Here is a 15,687-nt window from a genome sequence, read left to right on the forward strand (position 1 = left end):
TTTTTCGCTTGGTTGATTATTCATAATAGAGTGTGGACTGCCGATAGATTGCAGCGTCGGGGATGGCCGAATTGCAACCTTTGCCCTCTTTGCAAGCAGGTTCAGGAGACCGCGGCTCACCTCCTCTTCCAGTGTCGGTTCACAGTGAGAGTGTGGACGGAGATCAAGACTTGGCTTGGCCTCCACGACATTGATCCGTCAGATTGGAGACTCGTGCCCTCGGTGGAAGTTTGTTGGGACATGGTTGCTCACAAAAGAGGCCACTCACGCATGGTTCGTAGCACTTTGATGATGCTTGTTGCGTGGGAAATTTGAACGAACGCAACGCGAGGGTTTTCTGCAACACCGCCGCCCCTACTACCGTTGTCATTACCAAGATTAAAGATGAGGCCTCTATTTGGGCTCGTGCGGGTGCGAAGTATTTGTGTAGTATTATGCTGCGAGAGTGATCTATACTCTCCCGCTTGGCGGAACTATGTCTAATTTTTTTCTTAATTAATGAAAATTGCAAATCTTTTGCCTTGTTTCAAAAAATATATATATAAGGTGTCATCTATGTGTAATAGTATATTATTGTGATTGGCCAAGTACGTAGGGCCTATTTATCCTCCTTGAAAAACAGATAACGTATGTAGTTTGCCCATACATAATTTTGTGCTACATATAGATTTTCGAAGCCATCGATAGAAGTCTAGTCCATTGAGAATAATTTGAGGTGAACGTTCTCTGAAAGACCAGACGCGCCTGGGTGGAATTTGCTCACCCCGTTGAGAAGCTTGCGGCCGTTGGCGTCGAGGATGCCGATGTACCTGGTGGCCATGAGGAAGCCCATGAAGCACAATGTGAACACCTTGGCGATCGGCAGCACCGCAAACTTCATCGACGTCAGGATCGACTCCCCGGTGCCGCCGCTCACCATCGCCTCCATCAGCGACATCTCCATCATGTATGCGCCACCACGTCGACGGTGAATCGGCAGCGAGGTAGCCAAGAGCAATGCAAGAACGCATGCATGCACGCGCGCAGTTGATCAAACGCCGAGTTTAATTTACCTCCCGTTTCCTCGGCGGCCGTGCTTCTCTGGATCTCAATCGGTGAATTCGGGAGTGCGCGGCTGTTGGTGGTCGACGTGGGGGTCCTAGGCCGATGCGCCCGGGCGCTGCGGAGATGCATGGCGGGGAGCAGAGCGGAGTAGAGCGCGAGCATGTGACGGGTCCTTCAATATTGCCGCTGTCTCGCGGCATTGCACTAACTTTGGGGGCTCAATCCTAACCGTATGATCAAAGTACTTGCTCCTATATAGGTAAAATCGTGTCTGTCATAACTTGCCATAAAAACTAGTTAAGACTTGCTAAACATTTAACGATTTAAAAGTAATATAAAAAGTATGAAATAAATAGGAGAGCCTTATTCTAATATAATAAGATGATTCAACGGTGTAATTGTAAAAATATGCATTTATGTGTCCTCAACAAAAAAAAAACAAGCATTTCAGCTCATTGTAGGATCAATATATATTAAAAATTTTGTTCTTTTTTGTCCAGGACACGTGCAGTCATGTTTTTTCAATCTCTCCGCTGGATCATGTTATATTATAGGTGTGTTGGTTCAGTATTTTTTTAAGGATTTTTGAAAACTTTTACACCGTCGAAAACCTTAACTAGTTCTGTGGCAAGCTATTGTAGAAAATCCTACTCTCTCTCTCTCTCTCACACACACACATATATAACTGAAATAAATATTCAATTACATAAGTGACTATACAGATCATTCGCATACACCTCAATAAACAATTGCATGCATTCTAAACTAGGAGGAACGATCGTCTAGGGATGTGAGAGCAATGCACGTGCGGCAGGACACGAGCACAGCGCGCCGCAGCTGCCTCAACCGCGAGCAACCACACGCATAGAGCAGTTGAACACGCAGGGAATGATCGTCTATAAGCCGGCCGGCAGTTGGCTCGCTACATAGAGAGCGGCCGTGTACTACTACCTCCGTCTTGGTCTATTAGTTTCCTTTATATTTTGTGGCATATTTTGACATTAAACTTATCCAACAAAATGTTAATGCATGTTATAAAAATTATATAATTGGAAACTATGTCCAAATATGAATCCAACGATATAATCTTTGGCGACATGTATTCGTATTTTATTAGTTAAATCTCTATTCAAAATTTAGCACAAAAATACATAGACAACTTATAAACCAGGATGAGGGTAGTAGGTAATTTAATCACAAATATTTTTTATTAACGTATGTGTACGTGTCCTTTCATCCCCCTCTCACACGTCTTGTCACCATGCTGCCACAGACGGCTTCGAGCGCAAGCTTGAGCAGCGCGCGGGGGCGTCCTTTTGGCGTGAGCCCTTTCCCGCGCAACCGCGCAGGTTCCTGCGCGAGCTTCTGATAACCCACAAGTATAGGGGATTGCAACAGTTTTCGAGGGTAGATTATTCAACCCAAATTTATAGATTCGACAAAAGGGGAGCCAAAGAATATTTGAAGGTATTAGCAGTTGAGTTGTCAATTCAACCCCACCTGAAGATTAATTATCTGCAGTAAAATGATTAATAGCACAGTAATATGATAGTTTTGATGATAGCAGCAGTAGCAAAGGTAACGATACCAGTGATAGCAATGATTTTGTAGCGGCAACGTTAGTAGTAGCAATAGTAGTAACTTAGCAAGAACAATATAAGGTAAATCCGTAGGCATTGGATCTGTGACTCGTTGGATGATATTCATCATGAGACAGTTATAACCTAGGGTGATACGACACTAGCTCCAGTTCATAAATATAATGTAGGCTTGTATTCCGTGAATAGTCATACGTGCTTATGGAAAGAACTTGCATGACATCTTTTGTCCTATCTTCCCGTGGCAGCGGGGTCCTATTGGAAACTAAGGGATATTAAAGACTCCTTTTAATAGAGAATCAGAACAAAGCATTAATACATGATGAATACATGAACTCCTCAAACTACGATCATCACCAGGAGTGGTCCCGACTGTTGTCACTCCGGGGTTGCCGGATCATAACACGTAGTAGGTGACTATAACTTGCAAGATCGGATCTAGAACATGCATATAATGGTGATAACATAAACGGTTCAGATCTGAAATCATGGCACCGAGCCCAAAGTGACAAGCATTAAGCATGGCACAATCATAGGAACATCAATCTCATAACATAGTGGATACTAGGGATCAGGCACTAACAAAACTAACTCGATTACATGATGAATCTCATCCAACTCCTCACCGACCAGCGAGCCTACGAAGGAATTACTCACTCCTAGTGGGGAACATCATGGAATAGACGATGGAGATGTGTTGGTGATGACGAAGGTCGAAGATCCCCCTCTCCGGAGCCCCAAACGGACTCCAGATGTGGCCTCCTAATGATGAACAGGAGACGACGGTGGCTCCGTCTCGTGAAACGCGATAATTCCTTCTCCCTGATTTTTCTGGGATAATGTGATTTTATAGCGTTGGTTTTAGGGTCATCAGGGCCACCAGGCGGGGACAACCCACCAGGGCGCGCAGGGGGGGGGGGCAGGCATGACCTGGTGGGCTGTGCCCACCCAGGTGCCCTCCTTAGGTGCCTCTTGGCTCCAGAAATTCTCTTTATTGATATAAAAAATCCTCGCAAAGTTTCGTTCCATTCCAAGAACTTTTATTTCTGCACAAAAACAACACCATGGTAGTTCTGCTGAAAACAGAGTCAGTCCGAGGTTAGTTTCATTCAAATCATGCAAACTAGAGTCCAAAACAAGAGGAAAAGCGTTAGGAAAAGTAGATACGACGGAGACATATCAACTCCCCCAAGCTTAAACCTTTGCTTGTCCTCAAGCAATTCAGTTGATAAATTGAAAGTGAAAAAGAAAAACTTCTACGAACTCTTTTGCTCTTGTTTCATAAATAAGCTTAAACAGTACCCGGTGAGGGAGTCCTGTATTAGGGGGTGTCCGGATAGCCGAACTATCACCGTTAGCCGGACTCCTGGAATATGAAGATACAAGATTGAAGACTTCGTCCCGTGTCCGGATGGGACTTTCCTTGGCGTGGAAGGCAAGCTTGGCGATACGGATAGGTAGATCTCCTACCATTGTAACTGACTCTGTGTAACCCTAACCCTCTTCGGTGCCTATATAAACCGGAGGGTTTTAGTCCGTAGGACGAACAACAATCATACCATAGGCTAACTTCTAGGGTTTAGCCTCTCTGATCTCGTGGTAGATCTACTCTTGTACTACCCATATCATCAATATTAATCAAGCAGGAGTAGGGTTTTACCTCCATCGAGAGGGCCCGAACTTGGGTAAAAACATCGTGTCCCTTGTCTCCTGTTACCATCCGCCTAGACGCACAGTTCGAGACCCCCTACCCGAGATCCACCGGTTTTGACACCGACATTGGTGCTTTCATTGAGAGTTCCTCTGTGTCGTCATCTTTAGGCCCGATGGCTCCTCCGATCATCAACAACGATGCAGTCCAGGGTGAGACTTTTCTCTCCGGACATATCTTCGTATTCGGCGGCTTTGCACTGCGGGCCAATTCGCTTGGCCATCTGGAGCAGATTGAAAGCTACGCCCCTGGCCATCAGGTCAGATTTGGTAGTTTGAACTATACGGCTGACGTCCGCGGAGACTTGATCTTCGACGGGTTCGAGCCACAGCCGAGCGCGCCGCACTGTCATGATGGGCACGATCTAGCTTTGCCGCCGGACAGTGCCCTGGAGGCCGCACAAGTGTCCGCTCCAACCCTTAGCTCGGAGCCGACTGCGCCGACCGAGGACGGGTGGCTGGACACCGCCTCGGGGGCTGCTATCTCTACGACAATGGAGCCGAATACTATCCCTGTTCTCTGCAAGGCTCGTAACTCCAAGGTACCGGACTCCTCTCCGGACTCCGGACCTTCCGCGCCCCTGCCAATCGAATCCGATTGGGCGCCGGTCATGGAGTTCACCGTCGCAGACATCTTTCAGCACTCGCCCTTTGGCGACATCCTAAATTCACTAAAGTCCCTCTCTTTATCAGGAGAGCCCTGGCCGGACTATGGTCAGGAAGGCTGGGATGCGGACGACGAAGAAATTCAAAGCCCACCTACCACCCACTTCGTAGCCACTGTCGATGATTTAACTGACATGCCCAACTTCGACTCCGAAGACGTCGACGGTATGGATGACGATGCAGGAGACGACCAAGAACCAGTGCCTACAGGGCACTGGAAGGCCACCTCGTCATACGACATCTACATGGTGGACATCCCAAAAGATGGGCGGCGATGGAACAATGGACGATGACCCCTCCAAGAAATAACCTAAGCGCCGGCATCAGCGGCGCCGCTCTAAATCCCGCCATAGCAAAAACGGTGATTCCGGCACGGGAGACAATAACACCCCAGAAAGTGCCGAAGACAACCCCCTCCAGCAAGATTCAGCAAAGGAGGATGGAGAAGCCAGCCCTCATGAGAGAGCGGCAGATAGAGAGGTAGAGGACGATAATTACATGCCTCCCTCCGAAGACGAGGCAAGCCTCGACGACGGCGAATTTGTCGTGCCTGAGGATCCCGTCGAACAGGAGCGTTTCAAACGCAGGCTTAGGGTCACCGCAAGCAGCCTCAAGAAAAAGCAGCAACAACTTAGAGCTGATCAAGATTTTCTAGCTGACAGATGGACTGAAGTCCTTGCGGCCGAAGAGTGCGAACTTGAACGCCCCTCCAAGAGCTACCCAAAACGCAGGCTGCTACCCCGATTAGAGGAGGAAGCAACTAAACCTACATCACCAGTGCATGATACGGCTGACCGGCCACTTCGTGGCCGCGACAGAGAGGCCTCTCGGCCCTCCACTCAAGCCGCACCCGGCGCCGCTCAAAAAATACCAAGGCACGGGAAAATGCGCCAGACCTGCGGGATATACTGGAGGGCAAGGCAAGACAAACAAGATCGATCTACGGATCGCGTGGGCACCCCACGATACGTGATGACAACCATCACGTCGGATATGGCAATTCCGGCTGGGCCGAACACAATAGACAAAGCTCGTTTGAGCTACGTCGTGATATAGCCCAATACAGAGGCGCCGCACACCCACTATGCTTCACAGACGAAGTGATGGATCATCAAATCCCTGAGGGTTTCAAACCCGTAAACATTGAATCATACGATGGCACAACAGATCCTGCGGTCTGGATCGAGGACTATCTCCTTCATATCCACATGGCCCGCGGTGATGATCTACACGCCATCAAATACCTCCCACTCAAGCTTAAAGGACCAGCTCGGCATTGGCTTAACAGCTTGCCAGCAGAGTCAATTGGTTGTTGGGAAGACCTGGAAGCCGCATTCCTCGATAATTTCTAGGGCACCTATGTGCGACCACCAGACGCCGATGACCTAAGCCACATAATTCAGCAGCCATAGGAATCGGCCAGACAATTCTGGACACGGTTCCTAACCAAGAAAAATCAAATCGTCGACTATCCGGATGCAGAGGCTCTCGCAGCCTTCAAACATAACATCCGCGACGAGTGACTTGCCCGACACCTAGGACAGGAAAAGCCGAAATCCATGACAGCCCTCACAACACTCATGACCCGCTTTTGCGCGGGAGAAGACAACTGGCTAGCTCATAGTAACAACATGACCAAGAGCCCTGGTAATTCGGATACCAAGGACAACAATGGCAGGTCGCGTCGTAACAAGCACAAGCGCCGCATTAACGGCGATAATGCTGAAGATACGGCAGTCAACGCCGGATTTAGAGGCTCTAAACCCGGTCAGCGGAAAAAGCCATTCAAAAGAAATACTCCGGGCCCATCCAATTTGAACAGAATACTCGATAGCTCGTGCCAGATACACGGCACCCCCGAAAAACCAGCCAACCACACCAACAGGGATTGTTGGGTGTTCAAGCAGGCAGGCAAGTTACATGCCGAAAACAATGACAAGGGGCTGCATAGCGATGACAAGGAGGAACCCCGGCCGTCGAACAATAGAGGACAGAAGGTCTTTCCCCTACAAGTGCGGACGGTGAACATGATATACGCAACCCACATACCCAAAAGGGAGCGGAAGCGTGCACTAAGGGACGTATATGCGATGGAGCCAGTCGCCCCAAAGTTTAACCCGTGGTCCTCTTGCCCGATCACTTTTGATCGAAGGGACCACCCCACTAGCATCCGCCACAGCGGATTCGCCGCATTGGTTCTAGACCCAATCGTTGACGGATTTCACCTCACTAGAGTCCTGATGGACGGCGGCAGCAGCCTGAACCTGCTTTATCAGGATACAATGTGCAAAATGGGCATAGACCCCTCAAGGATTAAACCCACAAGGACGACCTTTAAAGGCGTCATACCAGGTGTAGAGGCCAACTGTACAGGCTCAATTACACTTGAAGTGGTCTTCGAATCTCCGGATAACTTCCAAAGCGAGGAGTTAATCTTCGACATAGTCCTGTTCCGCAGCGGCTATCACGCACTGCTCGAACGAACCGCATTTGCAAAGTTCAATGCGGTGCCGCACTATGCATATCTCAAGCTCAAGATGCCAGGCCCTCGAGGAGTCATTATGGTCAACGGAAACACCGAGCGCTCTCTTCGAACGGAGAAGCACACGGCGGCTCTCGCGGCAGAAGTACAAAGCAGCCTCTTAAGGCAATTCTCGAGTCCGGCTATTAAACGTCCGGACACTGTCAAGCGCGCCCGGAGTAACCTACAACAAGACCGCCTGGCACGTCCTGAGCATGCATAGCAATGCGGCCCCAACCCCAGCCCTCGCGAAATTGCGAAACCAGTACTACGCGTACATAATTACGCTCTGGAAATACCATGGGCATAGGGGGAGGGGCACGACCATGGCAGGCCCAGAATGCGGCTCAACCGCACCAGGGGCTCCCAATTGTGTCATTCTTTTTTTTTCTTACTTTCAGGACTCCTTTCTTAAGAAGCCCTGTTCGGCAGTAGAATCGCCGAACGCACGATGCAACAGCCAGGGAAGCAGAAAGCTACGTCGAATGTCCAGGTGGTCTCTATAACGAGCAGTATACTTGTTTTACATATCATCCCACAACTCGCTCCTGGAGGGGGACATGTCAAATAGTCCCGTCCGTTGCTTATCGCACTATTTGTATCCTTCTGCTTTTACTGCAGCTTTTTTAATGAACAATGCACAACTTTTGCCTATTATTCCTTTTTCTTATCTATATATGTTCACTTATGACATATTGCATCCGTACGCTTTGGTACGGCCAAATACACCAGGAGCTTAAGTACCCCAAAATATGGTGTGATAAGTCCGAATACTTTCACAAGTGCGGCACCCCGAACTTATAGCATTGTATGCATCGGCTCCGAATCATGTCTTGGGTCAATAGTTGGGTTTGCCCGGCTCCCATGTTTTGGTACCTTACGTTCCGTTATATCGGCTAAGGTAGCGCTGGGAGAACCACTGCGATTGTGCCGCGTTGAGCTGGGTTGAGCACCTCAGTGGAGAAAGCTAAAACTGACCGTCATGATAGGGCGAGAGCCGGTCGCAGTTCGAGAGGTTTTTCGAGTCCCTAAAGACTTATGCCGCTTAGAGCGAGGAGCCGGCTTTGTCCGGCCCAGGCGTGGATAGCGCCCCGAAATCAGTCTTCCGAATACTAGGGGCTTCGCCGAAATTTAAAATTATAGAATTCTATGGCTAAGTGAGAGTGTTCAAGCATTATAGTCCGGTTGCCTTGTTCGTTATGTTGAGCGCCTCCCTCGAAGGACCCAGGAATGGGAACAAGAGCGCTCAAGTTTATCCCGAACACCCCAGCACTCGTGGCATGGGGGCAGAAGCCGACGACTCGCCATCTCTCAAATTTAATAAACGGTCGCACAGAAGGTAATATTTTAAATCTACAAGCGTTGCTTAGCGCATATGAACTAGTTTTCAAGCGTACAGGATAACAAATGCGAGTTTACGCAAAAATTACATCTTTGGAGCATTCACCTGCTATAAGGAGGGCACCCTTCAGGACGCCCGTATAATACATCTCGGGCGTGCGATACTCCTTGCCCGGCGGTGGAGCGTCCGTCACAAGCTTCTCAGCGTCCATCTTGCCCCAGTGCACTTTAGCACGGGCAAGGGCCCTACGGGCACCTTCGATACAGACGGAGTGCTTGACGACTTCAATCCATGGACAGGCATCCACCAGGCGCCTCACCAGCCCGAAGTAGCTCCCAGGCATGGCTTCCTTAGGCCACAGCCGAACTATGAGGCCCTTCATGGCCTGTTCGGCCACCTTATGGAGCTCGATCAGCTGCTTCAACTGGTCGCTCAAGGGCACCGGGTGTCCGGCCTCAGCATACTGAGACCAGAACACCTTCTCCGTCGAGCTCCCCTCCTCGGCCCGGTAGAATGCGGCAGCGTCGGACACACTTCGGGGCAGATCTGCGAATGCTCCTGGAGAGCTCCGGATTCGGGTAAGTAAAAAGTAATTCACTTTCACGTGCTTGCTTTGCATGAAGAATGCCTTACCCGCCGCTATCTTCTTCATCGCCTCAATTTCCTGGAGGGCTTTTTGGGCTTCGGCCTTAGCGGCTTTGGCGCTCTCAAGAGCCGAGGCGAGCTCGGACTCTCGAGTCTTTGAGTCACGCTCCAAACTCTCGTGCTTTTCCACGAGAGCCTGGAGCTCTTGCCGCACTTCCGCCACCCGCGCCTCCTGCTTCTCTCGCTCGGTGCGCTCCGCGGCCGCATTGCTTTCGGCCTTGGACACCACTTCCTTCAGGGTCGCCACCTCGTTCGTGGCCCCTGCAATTCTCACGTTATTCCTACTATTTTTTGCAACCATATCTTTTATATACTGCCTTAAGGTATTACTTACCTTCCTTGTCCTCGAGCTGCTTTTTGGCAAGGCCGAGCTCGTTCTCGGACCGCTCGAGGCTCTGCTTCAATGCATCGACCTCCGCAGTCAGTGCAGTAGAGGTCATCAGTGCAGCCTGCATTCCCCATATTGACATGCTTATGTTAGACTCCTGCGTACATCTTTTTAGATCCTCAGTTCGGTTTTTCTTTCCGAACACCAAACTGAGCATCAGGGGCTACTGTCTATGCGGTAATATTTTTACATATTTTAAATACATACCTCAAAGCCTGTTAGAAGGCTGGTACATGCTTCAGTCAGCCCGTTCTTGGTGGATTGGACTTTCTGGATCACCACACTCATAATAGTGTGGTGCTCCTCGTCGATGGAGGCGCCATTAAGCGCCTCCAGCAAATTATCCGGTGCCTTCGGTTGGACGGAGGCCACCGGTGTCGTAGTCTCGCCCTTCTTATGAAGGGGTCGCCTGCCGGACTCCGGAACCACTGAAGGTTCCGGTACGGAGTCCGGCCCAGGGCCCGACTTAGAGACCTTTGGGGTTTGATCCCCCTCATGCCCGAAGTCCGGGAGGTTGCCTTGCAGCGCCTCCGGGACCTCCTCCTCTTGGCTGGGCCCTTTTTGGGACCCACCTCAGCGTCATACGCAGCGCGAGGAGAGGAGGCGGCCGGAAGTGAAATGCTATTCACGTGCGACGAAGCCAGGGAGCCGCTCGTTGAAGCGTCGAGCTCGTCCTTGGGCGGGCTGCAGGGTTATATTCGGCGTTAGGAGACTCTATATGACAAACGAAACGCCATGAGTTATTCTAGTATCCGGATACTTACGATGTCGCCGGGGGCTCATCCCTCGGTGGCCACTCCTCTTCGCTGTCGTTGGCGTTGGTGGAGTAGCCCGGAGGAAGGGTCCTTCCCTTCTTGGACCCTCCGGCCTCCCCTGTTGGGGCGACCTTCCTTTTCTTCTCTCCCCCTGCTGGGGGAGAGGCCTCTTTTTCCTCCTCGTCTTCGTGGGAGGAGTCCACCTCAGAGTCATCGGACGATGAGTCTGATAACACCTGGCGCCGGGAGCTCTTTCAAGTTCCCGTGGCCTTTTTCTTGGCCTTCTTCTCCGGCACCATGTGAGGTGTCGGAACCAGCAGCCCCGTCAATCGGGCGTTCGCTAGGTCTTCTGGCAAGGGAGCTGGACAGTTAACCTGCCCGGACGTCTTCTGCCAGGCCTGTCAAAGGTAAGGGAGTTTAGATCCCGCATAGAGTCAAACTATGAAAAACAAGTGTCCTGTAAAGGGTAAAATAGCTTACCTTGCTGGCTTGACGCCGCGAGCTGAATCCGCGATCTTCGGTAGCGGATGCGGGAGCCTCGGCGCCCTTGAACAACACCTTCCAGGCATCTTCGTACATAGTGTCGAAGAGCCTGCTCAAGGTTTGGTGCTGTGCCGGATCGAACTCCCACAGGTTGAAGGCCCGTTGTTGGCACGGGAGGATCCGGCGGATGAGCATGACCTGGACTATGTTGACGAGCTTAACCTTCTTGTCCATCAGGTTTTGGATGCAGGTTTGGAGTCCGGTCACCTCTTCCGAATTACCCCACAACAGGCCCTTCTCTTTCCAGGAGGTGAGCTGTGTGGGGATGCCAGATCGGAATTCGGGGGCCGCTGCCCATTTGGGGTCACGTGGCTCGGTGATGTAGAACCACCCCAATTGCCACCCTTTGATGGTTTCCACAAAGGAGCCCTCGAGCCATATAACGTTGGGCATCTTGCCCACCATGGCGCCTCACACTCCGCCTGCTGGCCGCCCACCACCTTCGGCTTGACATTGAAGGTCTTCAGCCATAAGCCGAAGTGGGGCTTGATGCGGAGGAAGGCCTCGCACACGACGATAAACGCCGAGATGTTGAGGATGAAGTTCGGGGCCAGATCATGGAAATCCAGGCCGTAGTAGAACATGAGCCCCCGGACAAATGGGTGGAGTGGGAAGCCCAGTCCACGGAGGAAATGGGGGAGGAACACCACCCTCTCATGGGGCCTGGGGGTGGGGACGAGCTGCCCCTCGTTTGGAAGCCGGTGCGCAATGTCGTTGTGCAGGTATCCGGCTTTCCTCAACTTTTTGATGTGCCCCTCCGTGACGGGGGAGGCCATCCACTTGCCTCCCGCTCCTGACATGACCGGAGAAGGTTGAGGTAGGATGTGCGGACTTGGGCGCTGGAGCTCGAGTGCGCGGAAATGGATGAGCAGAGGAGGAAGAAGGCGTGTGTGAAAAGGTGGATCCTTATCCCCTTATATGGACGGACAAGACTATGCGTCCCCACCGGCCTGGTAAAACTCGCTTATCTCCCAAGCGCCGTAATTGATGGCGCGGTTGGGTTACCCACGCCCGTATTGATGAGAATCCCAGAATAAGGGGACACGATCTCTGCTTTGACAAGACGTGCCAAGGAAACCGCCTCGCTAAATGCGCTGAGGTGGAACAGTAAAAACGATTCAAATAAAGACTTGGCCGTGATGTCACGCCACGGAATACATCAGCAGATTGAACTTGTGTAAATATTATTCTCTCTATGGTGGTATGTGGAACTTATTTTGCAGAGCCGGATACTATCCTTGTGTTCAAAATCTTCTATGAAGTATTCGGAGGAGGAACCCGCCTTGCAATGCCGAAGACAATAAGCACGCCGGACTCGTCGTCATTGAAGCCTGGTTCAGGGGCTACTGAGGGAGTCCTGGATTAGGGGGTGTTCGGATAGCCGAACTATCACCGTTGGCCGGACTCCTGGACTATGAAGATACAAGATTGAAGACTTCGTCCCGTGTCCAGATGGGACTTTCCTTGGCGTGGAAGGCAAGCTTGGCGATACGGATATGTAGATCTCCTACCATTGTAACCGACTCTGTGTAACCCTAACCCTCTTCGGTGCCTATATAAACCGGAGGGTTTTAGTCCGTAGGACGAACAACAATCATACCATAGGCTAGCTTCTAGGGTTTAGCCTCTCTGATCTCGTGGTAGATCTACTCTTGTACTACCCATATCGTCAATATTAATCAAGCAGGAGTAGGGTTTTACCTCCATCGAGAGGGCCCGAACCTGGGTAAAAACATCGTGTCCCTTGTCTCTTGTTACCATCCGCCTAGATGCACAGTTCGGGACCCCCTACCCGAGATCCGCTGGTTTTGACACCGACACCCGGGTTTTCAGCAAAGATTATAACTAATCATGTCGACAATAACTCTTAAAAATTATATTTACTCATATCGATGACATAATCAACTAGAGAGCAATAATAAAACATCTCAAACAGTAACATGTTGTCAAAACAACCATGATATAATATGACAATAATGGTGTCTCGCTAGCCCATTCTAAGACCGCAAAACATAAATGCAGAGCACCCCCAAAGTTCAAGCAGCGACTAAACATTGTAATTCATGGTAGAAAAGATCCAGTCATGATGCACCCAACATTAGCTACACACAATGCATTAGCATGACAACAATGCTCTTAGGTTCTGGCACTTATCTGAGAAGGTGATGACACAACATAAAAGTAAATAGATAGTCCCTTTGCAGAGGGAAGCAGTGATTTGCATAGGTGCGAGAGCTCAAGTTTTTTAAAATAGAGTTAAATGATATTTTGAGACATGCACCCTTCTTATTTACTTCACAACCCTTAGTTATCAATATCTTCTATGCTAAACGTAAAGGTTATGACTCCATTGGGAGTTTTTGTTTGATTATTTGTAAGCTCTTTTCTTTTTGCAGTTTGGGACTGGCCATCCCTATTCCCGCCCTTTTCTCATACGATGGCGAGTGAATAAACACTCGACCTGAGAATAACCCGCTTAGCATGAAAGATACCGACTACCTCCTATCGTTCCATGAATGATCCAGGCACACAAAAAGGATATTTGTTTGAAGTTTTTAGAGATGGCACATGCAAATTTACTTAGGACGGCAGGGTAATACCACATATAGGTAGGTATGGTGGACTCATCTAGAATAACTTGGGTTTCAGGTTTTGATGTACAAGCAGAGTTTCCACTTAGTACATGCGGAGGTTAGCAAATAGGTTGAGAAGCAGCCAGCTACAGAGCAACAACGGTCACAAACATGCATTATGCATAAGTAACATTGGATACTAGCATGAGTAGGATACGGACAACATGAACATAAATATCTTAGAGGCTATGTTGATTTTGATTCATCTACATGCATGAACATGTGCCAAGTCAAGCCACTCAAACATTCAGAGGAGGATACCATATCATCATACTATATCACAATCATTTTAATGCAATATTGATATCCAAGATAAGTAATTATTCACTCCTAGCTACTTATGCATGGCATGAGAAACTATAATCTCTAATTGTCATTGCAAACATGTTTGATCATAATAGGCTGAATCATGGATACTAGGTTAAACATATTTATAAAAACAGAACAAGTTGAGTTCATACCCGTTTCTCTCTGCCACTGCCAGTTCATGTAATATCATCATTATTGCCTTTCAGTTGCACGACTGAATGATTTGAAAATAATAATAGTGCAAGAGTGTCGTGGACTAAGCTGGAATCTGCAAACATTTTATTCAAGAGGAGAAGACAAGGTAATATGGACTCTTTATTAGATCAATAATGCAAATGAGAGCCACTCAACATTTTCATCATGGTCTTCTCCTCGGTATGACTCAATAAAAAGAAAAGAAATTCAGAGAAACACACTAAATTATTTTTGGAGTTTTTGGTTTTTCGTAAATGAGCAAATGAAAAGAGAAAAGCAAAAACGAGAAAAACTATTTACACGGGAAAGCTCCCAACAAGTAAAAGAAGAACAAGGAAATCTTTTTGGGTTTCTTTTTAGTGCTACAATAATTTAAACTAGGAAGAAAGATCAAAAAGAAGCAAGAAACATATTTTTGGATTTTCTCAAAGTTTTTCAAACACATAAGAAGAAAGCAAGAAAATAAATTAAACATGGATGATACAATGAAAAAGTGTGGACACCGACAACTGGAATGAAATGTGTGAACATGAATGTAATGTATGTGGGAATACGTACTCCCCCAAGCTTAGGCTTTTGGCCTGACTTGGTAATCACGAGTCATAGAAGCCATGAGGTCCAATGTTGAAGTGCTGGGGAGCAGGCACCATAGGGCCCCACTGCTGAGGCTCCTCCTGTGCTGCAGAGTGGTTGTTCCGGTAAACGACAATGTCCTCAGGCATAATCCTATATCCGCCCCTGGCAACATGATCAAACAAGGCAGGTGCAGGCAAGGGAATAATATCACAAGTTTTCTCACTAAAAACTAAGTTGTAAGGCATGTCAATATTAGGGTAATCAGCAACAATAAACTGGTGGTCCTCCATAGCTACTCTATCTAAGTAAGCTCTAGGCAAAGGATGATCATGCTAGCGTATCTGCACATTGAAGTGAGTTGCCAAGCGAGTAGCGTAAATGCCCCCATGTATTTTACCCTTGGATCTGTTAAGGTGAAGGCCAGGTGCCACAATAGCTCCCAAGCTATAAGTGTTGTTACCATAAAGTGCACGACACAAAACAGCAAAGTCTGGGGCGCTAAGTGCACCCACCTTCTCTCTCGCTAGCAAGCACTTTGCAATAAATATGGTAAAATAATGCACGGCAAGAAACTGCAAGCTAACAACGGTGGTGCTCGATACTCCTATCTCATCTCCCACTGTCAGAGTACGGTAAAAACCTTCAAGCTCGGAGGCCTTAGGTTCTACCAAATCCCCATCAGAAGGAAGCATGCATATGTCACAAAATTCAGTAAGTGGGATCTGGCGAGTTTCAGCATATAAATTGAACTGCACCTCGGGG

The 15,687-nt window shown here is 48.8% G+C and overlaps 1 protein-coding gene across 1 annotated transcript in view; it reads right to left on the minus strand.

Annotated features, from left to right (window-relative positions):
- LOC119293656 (protein PIN-LIKES 6-like) overlaps positions 1 to 1,106 on the minus strand; it is a 5,233-nt gene extending 4,127 nt beyond the window's left edge. The window contains exon 1 of the mRNA XM_037572043.1: positions 764 to 1,106. Coding sequence (XP_037427940.1) covers positions 764 to 946 — 183 coding nt within the window. The 5' untranslated portion in view covers positions 947 to 1,106. The remainder of the gene's footprint in view (positions 1 to 763) is intronic.
- Between the last annotated feature and the right edge of the window lie 14,581 nt (positions 1,107 to 15,687).

Source organism: Triticum dicoccoides, chromosome 4B, assembly GCF_002162155.2.
Source record: "Triticum dicoccoides isolate Atlit2015 ecotype Zavitan chromosome 4B, WEW_v2.0, whole genome shotgun sequence".
In the NCBI taxonomy this organism is placed as follows: Eukaryota; Viridiplantae; Streptophyta; class Magnoliopsida; order Poales; family Poaceae; genus Triticum; species Triticum dicoccoides.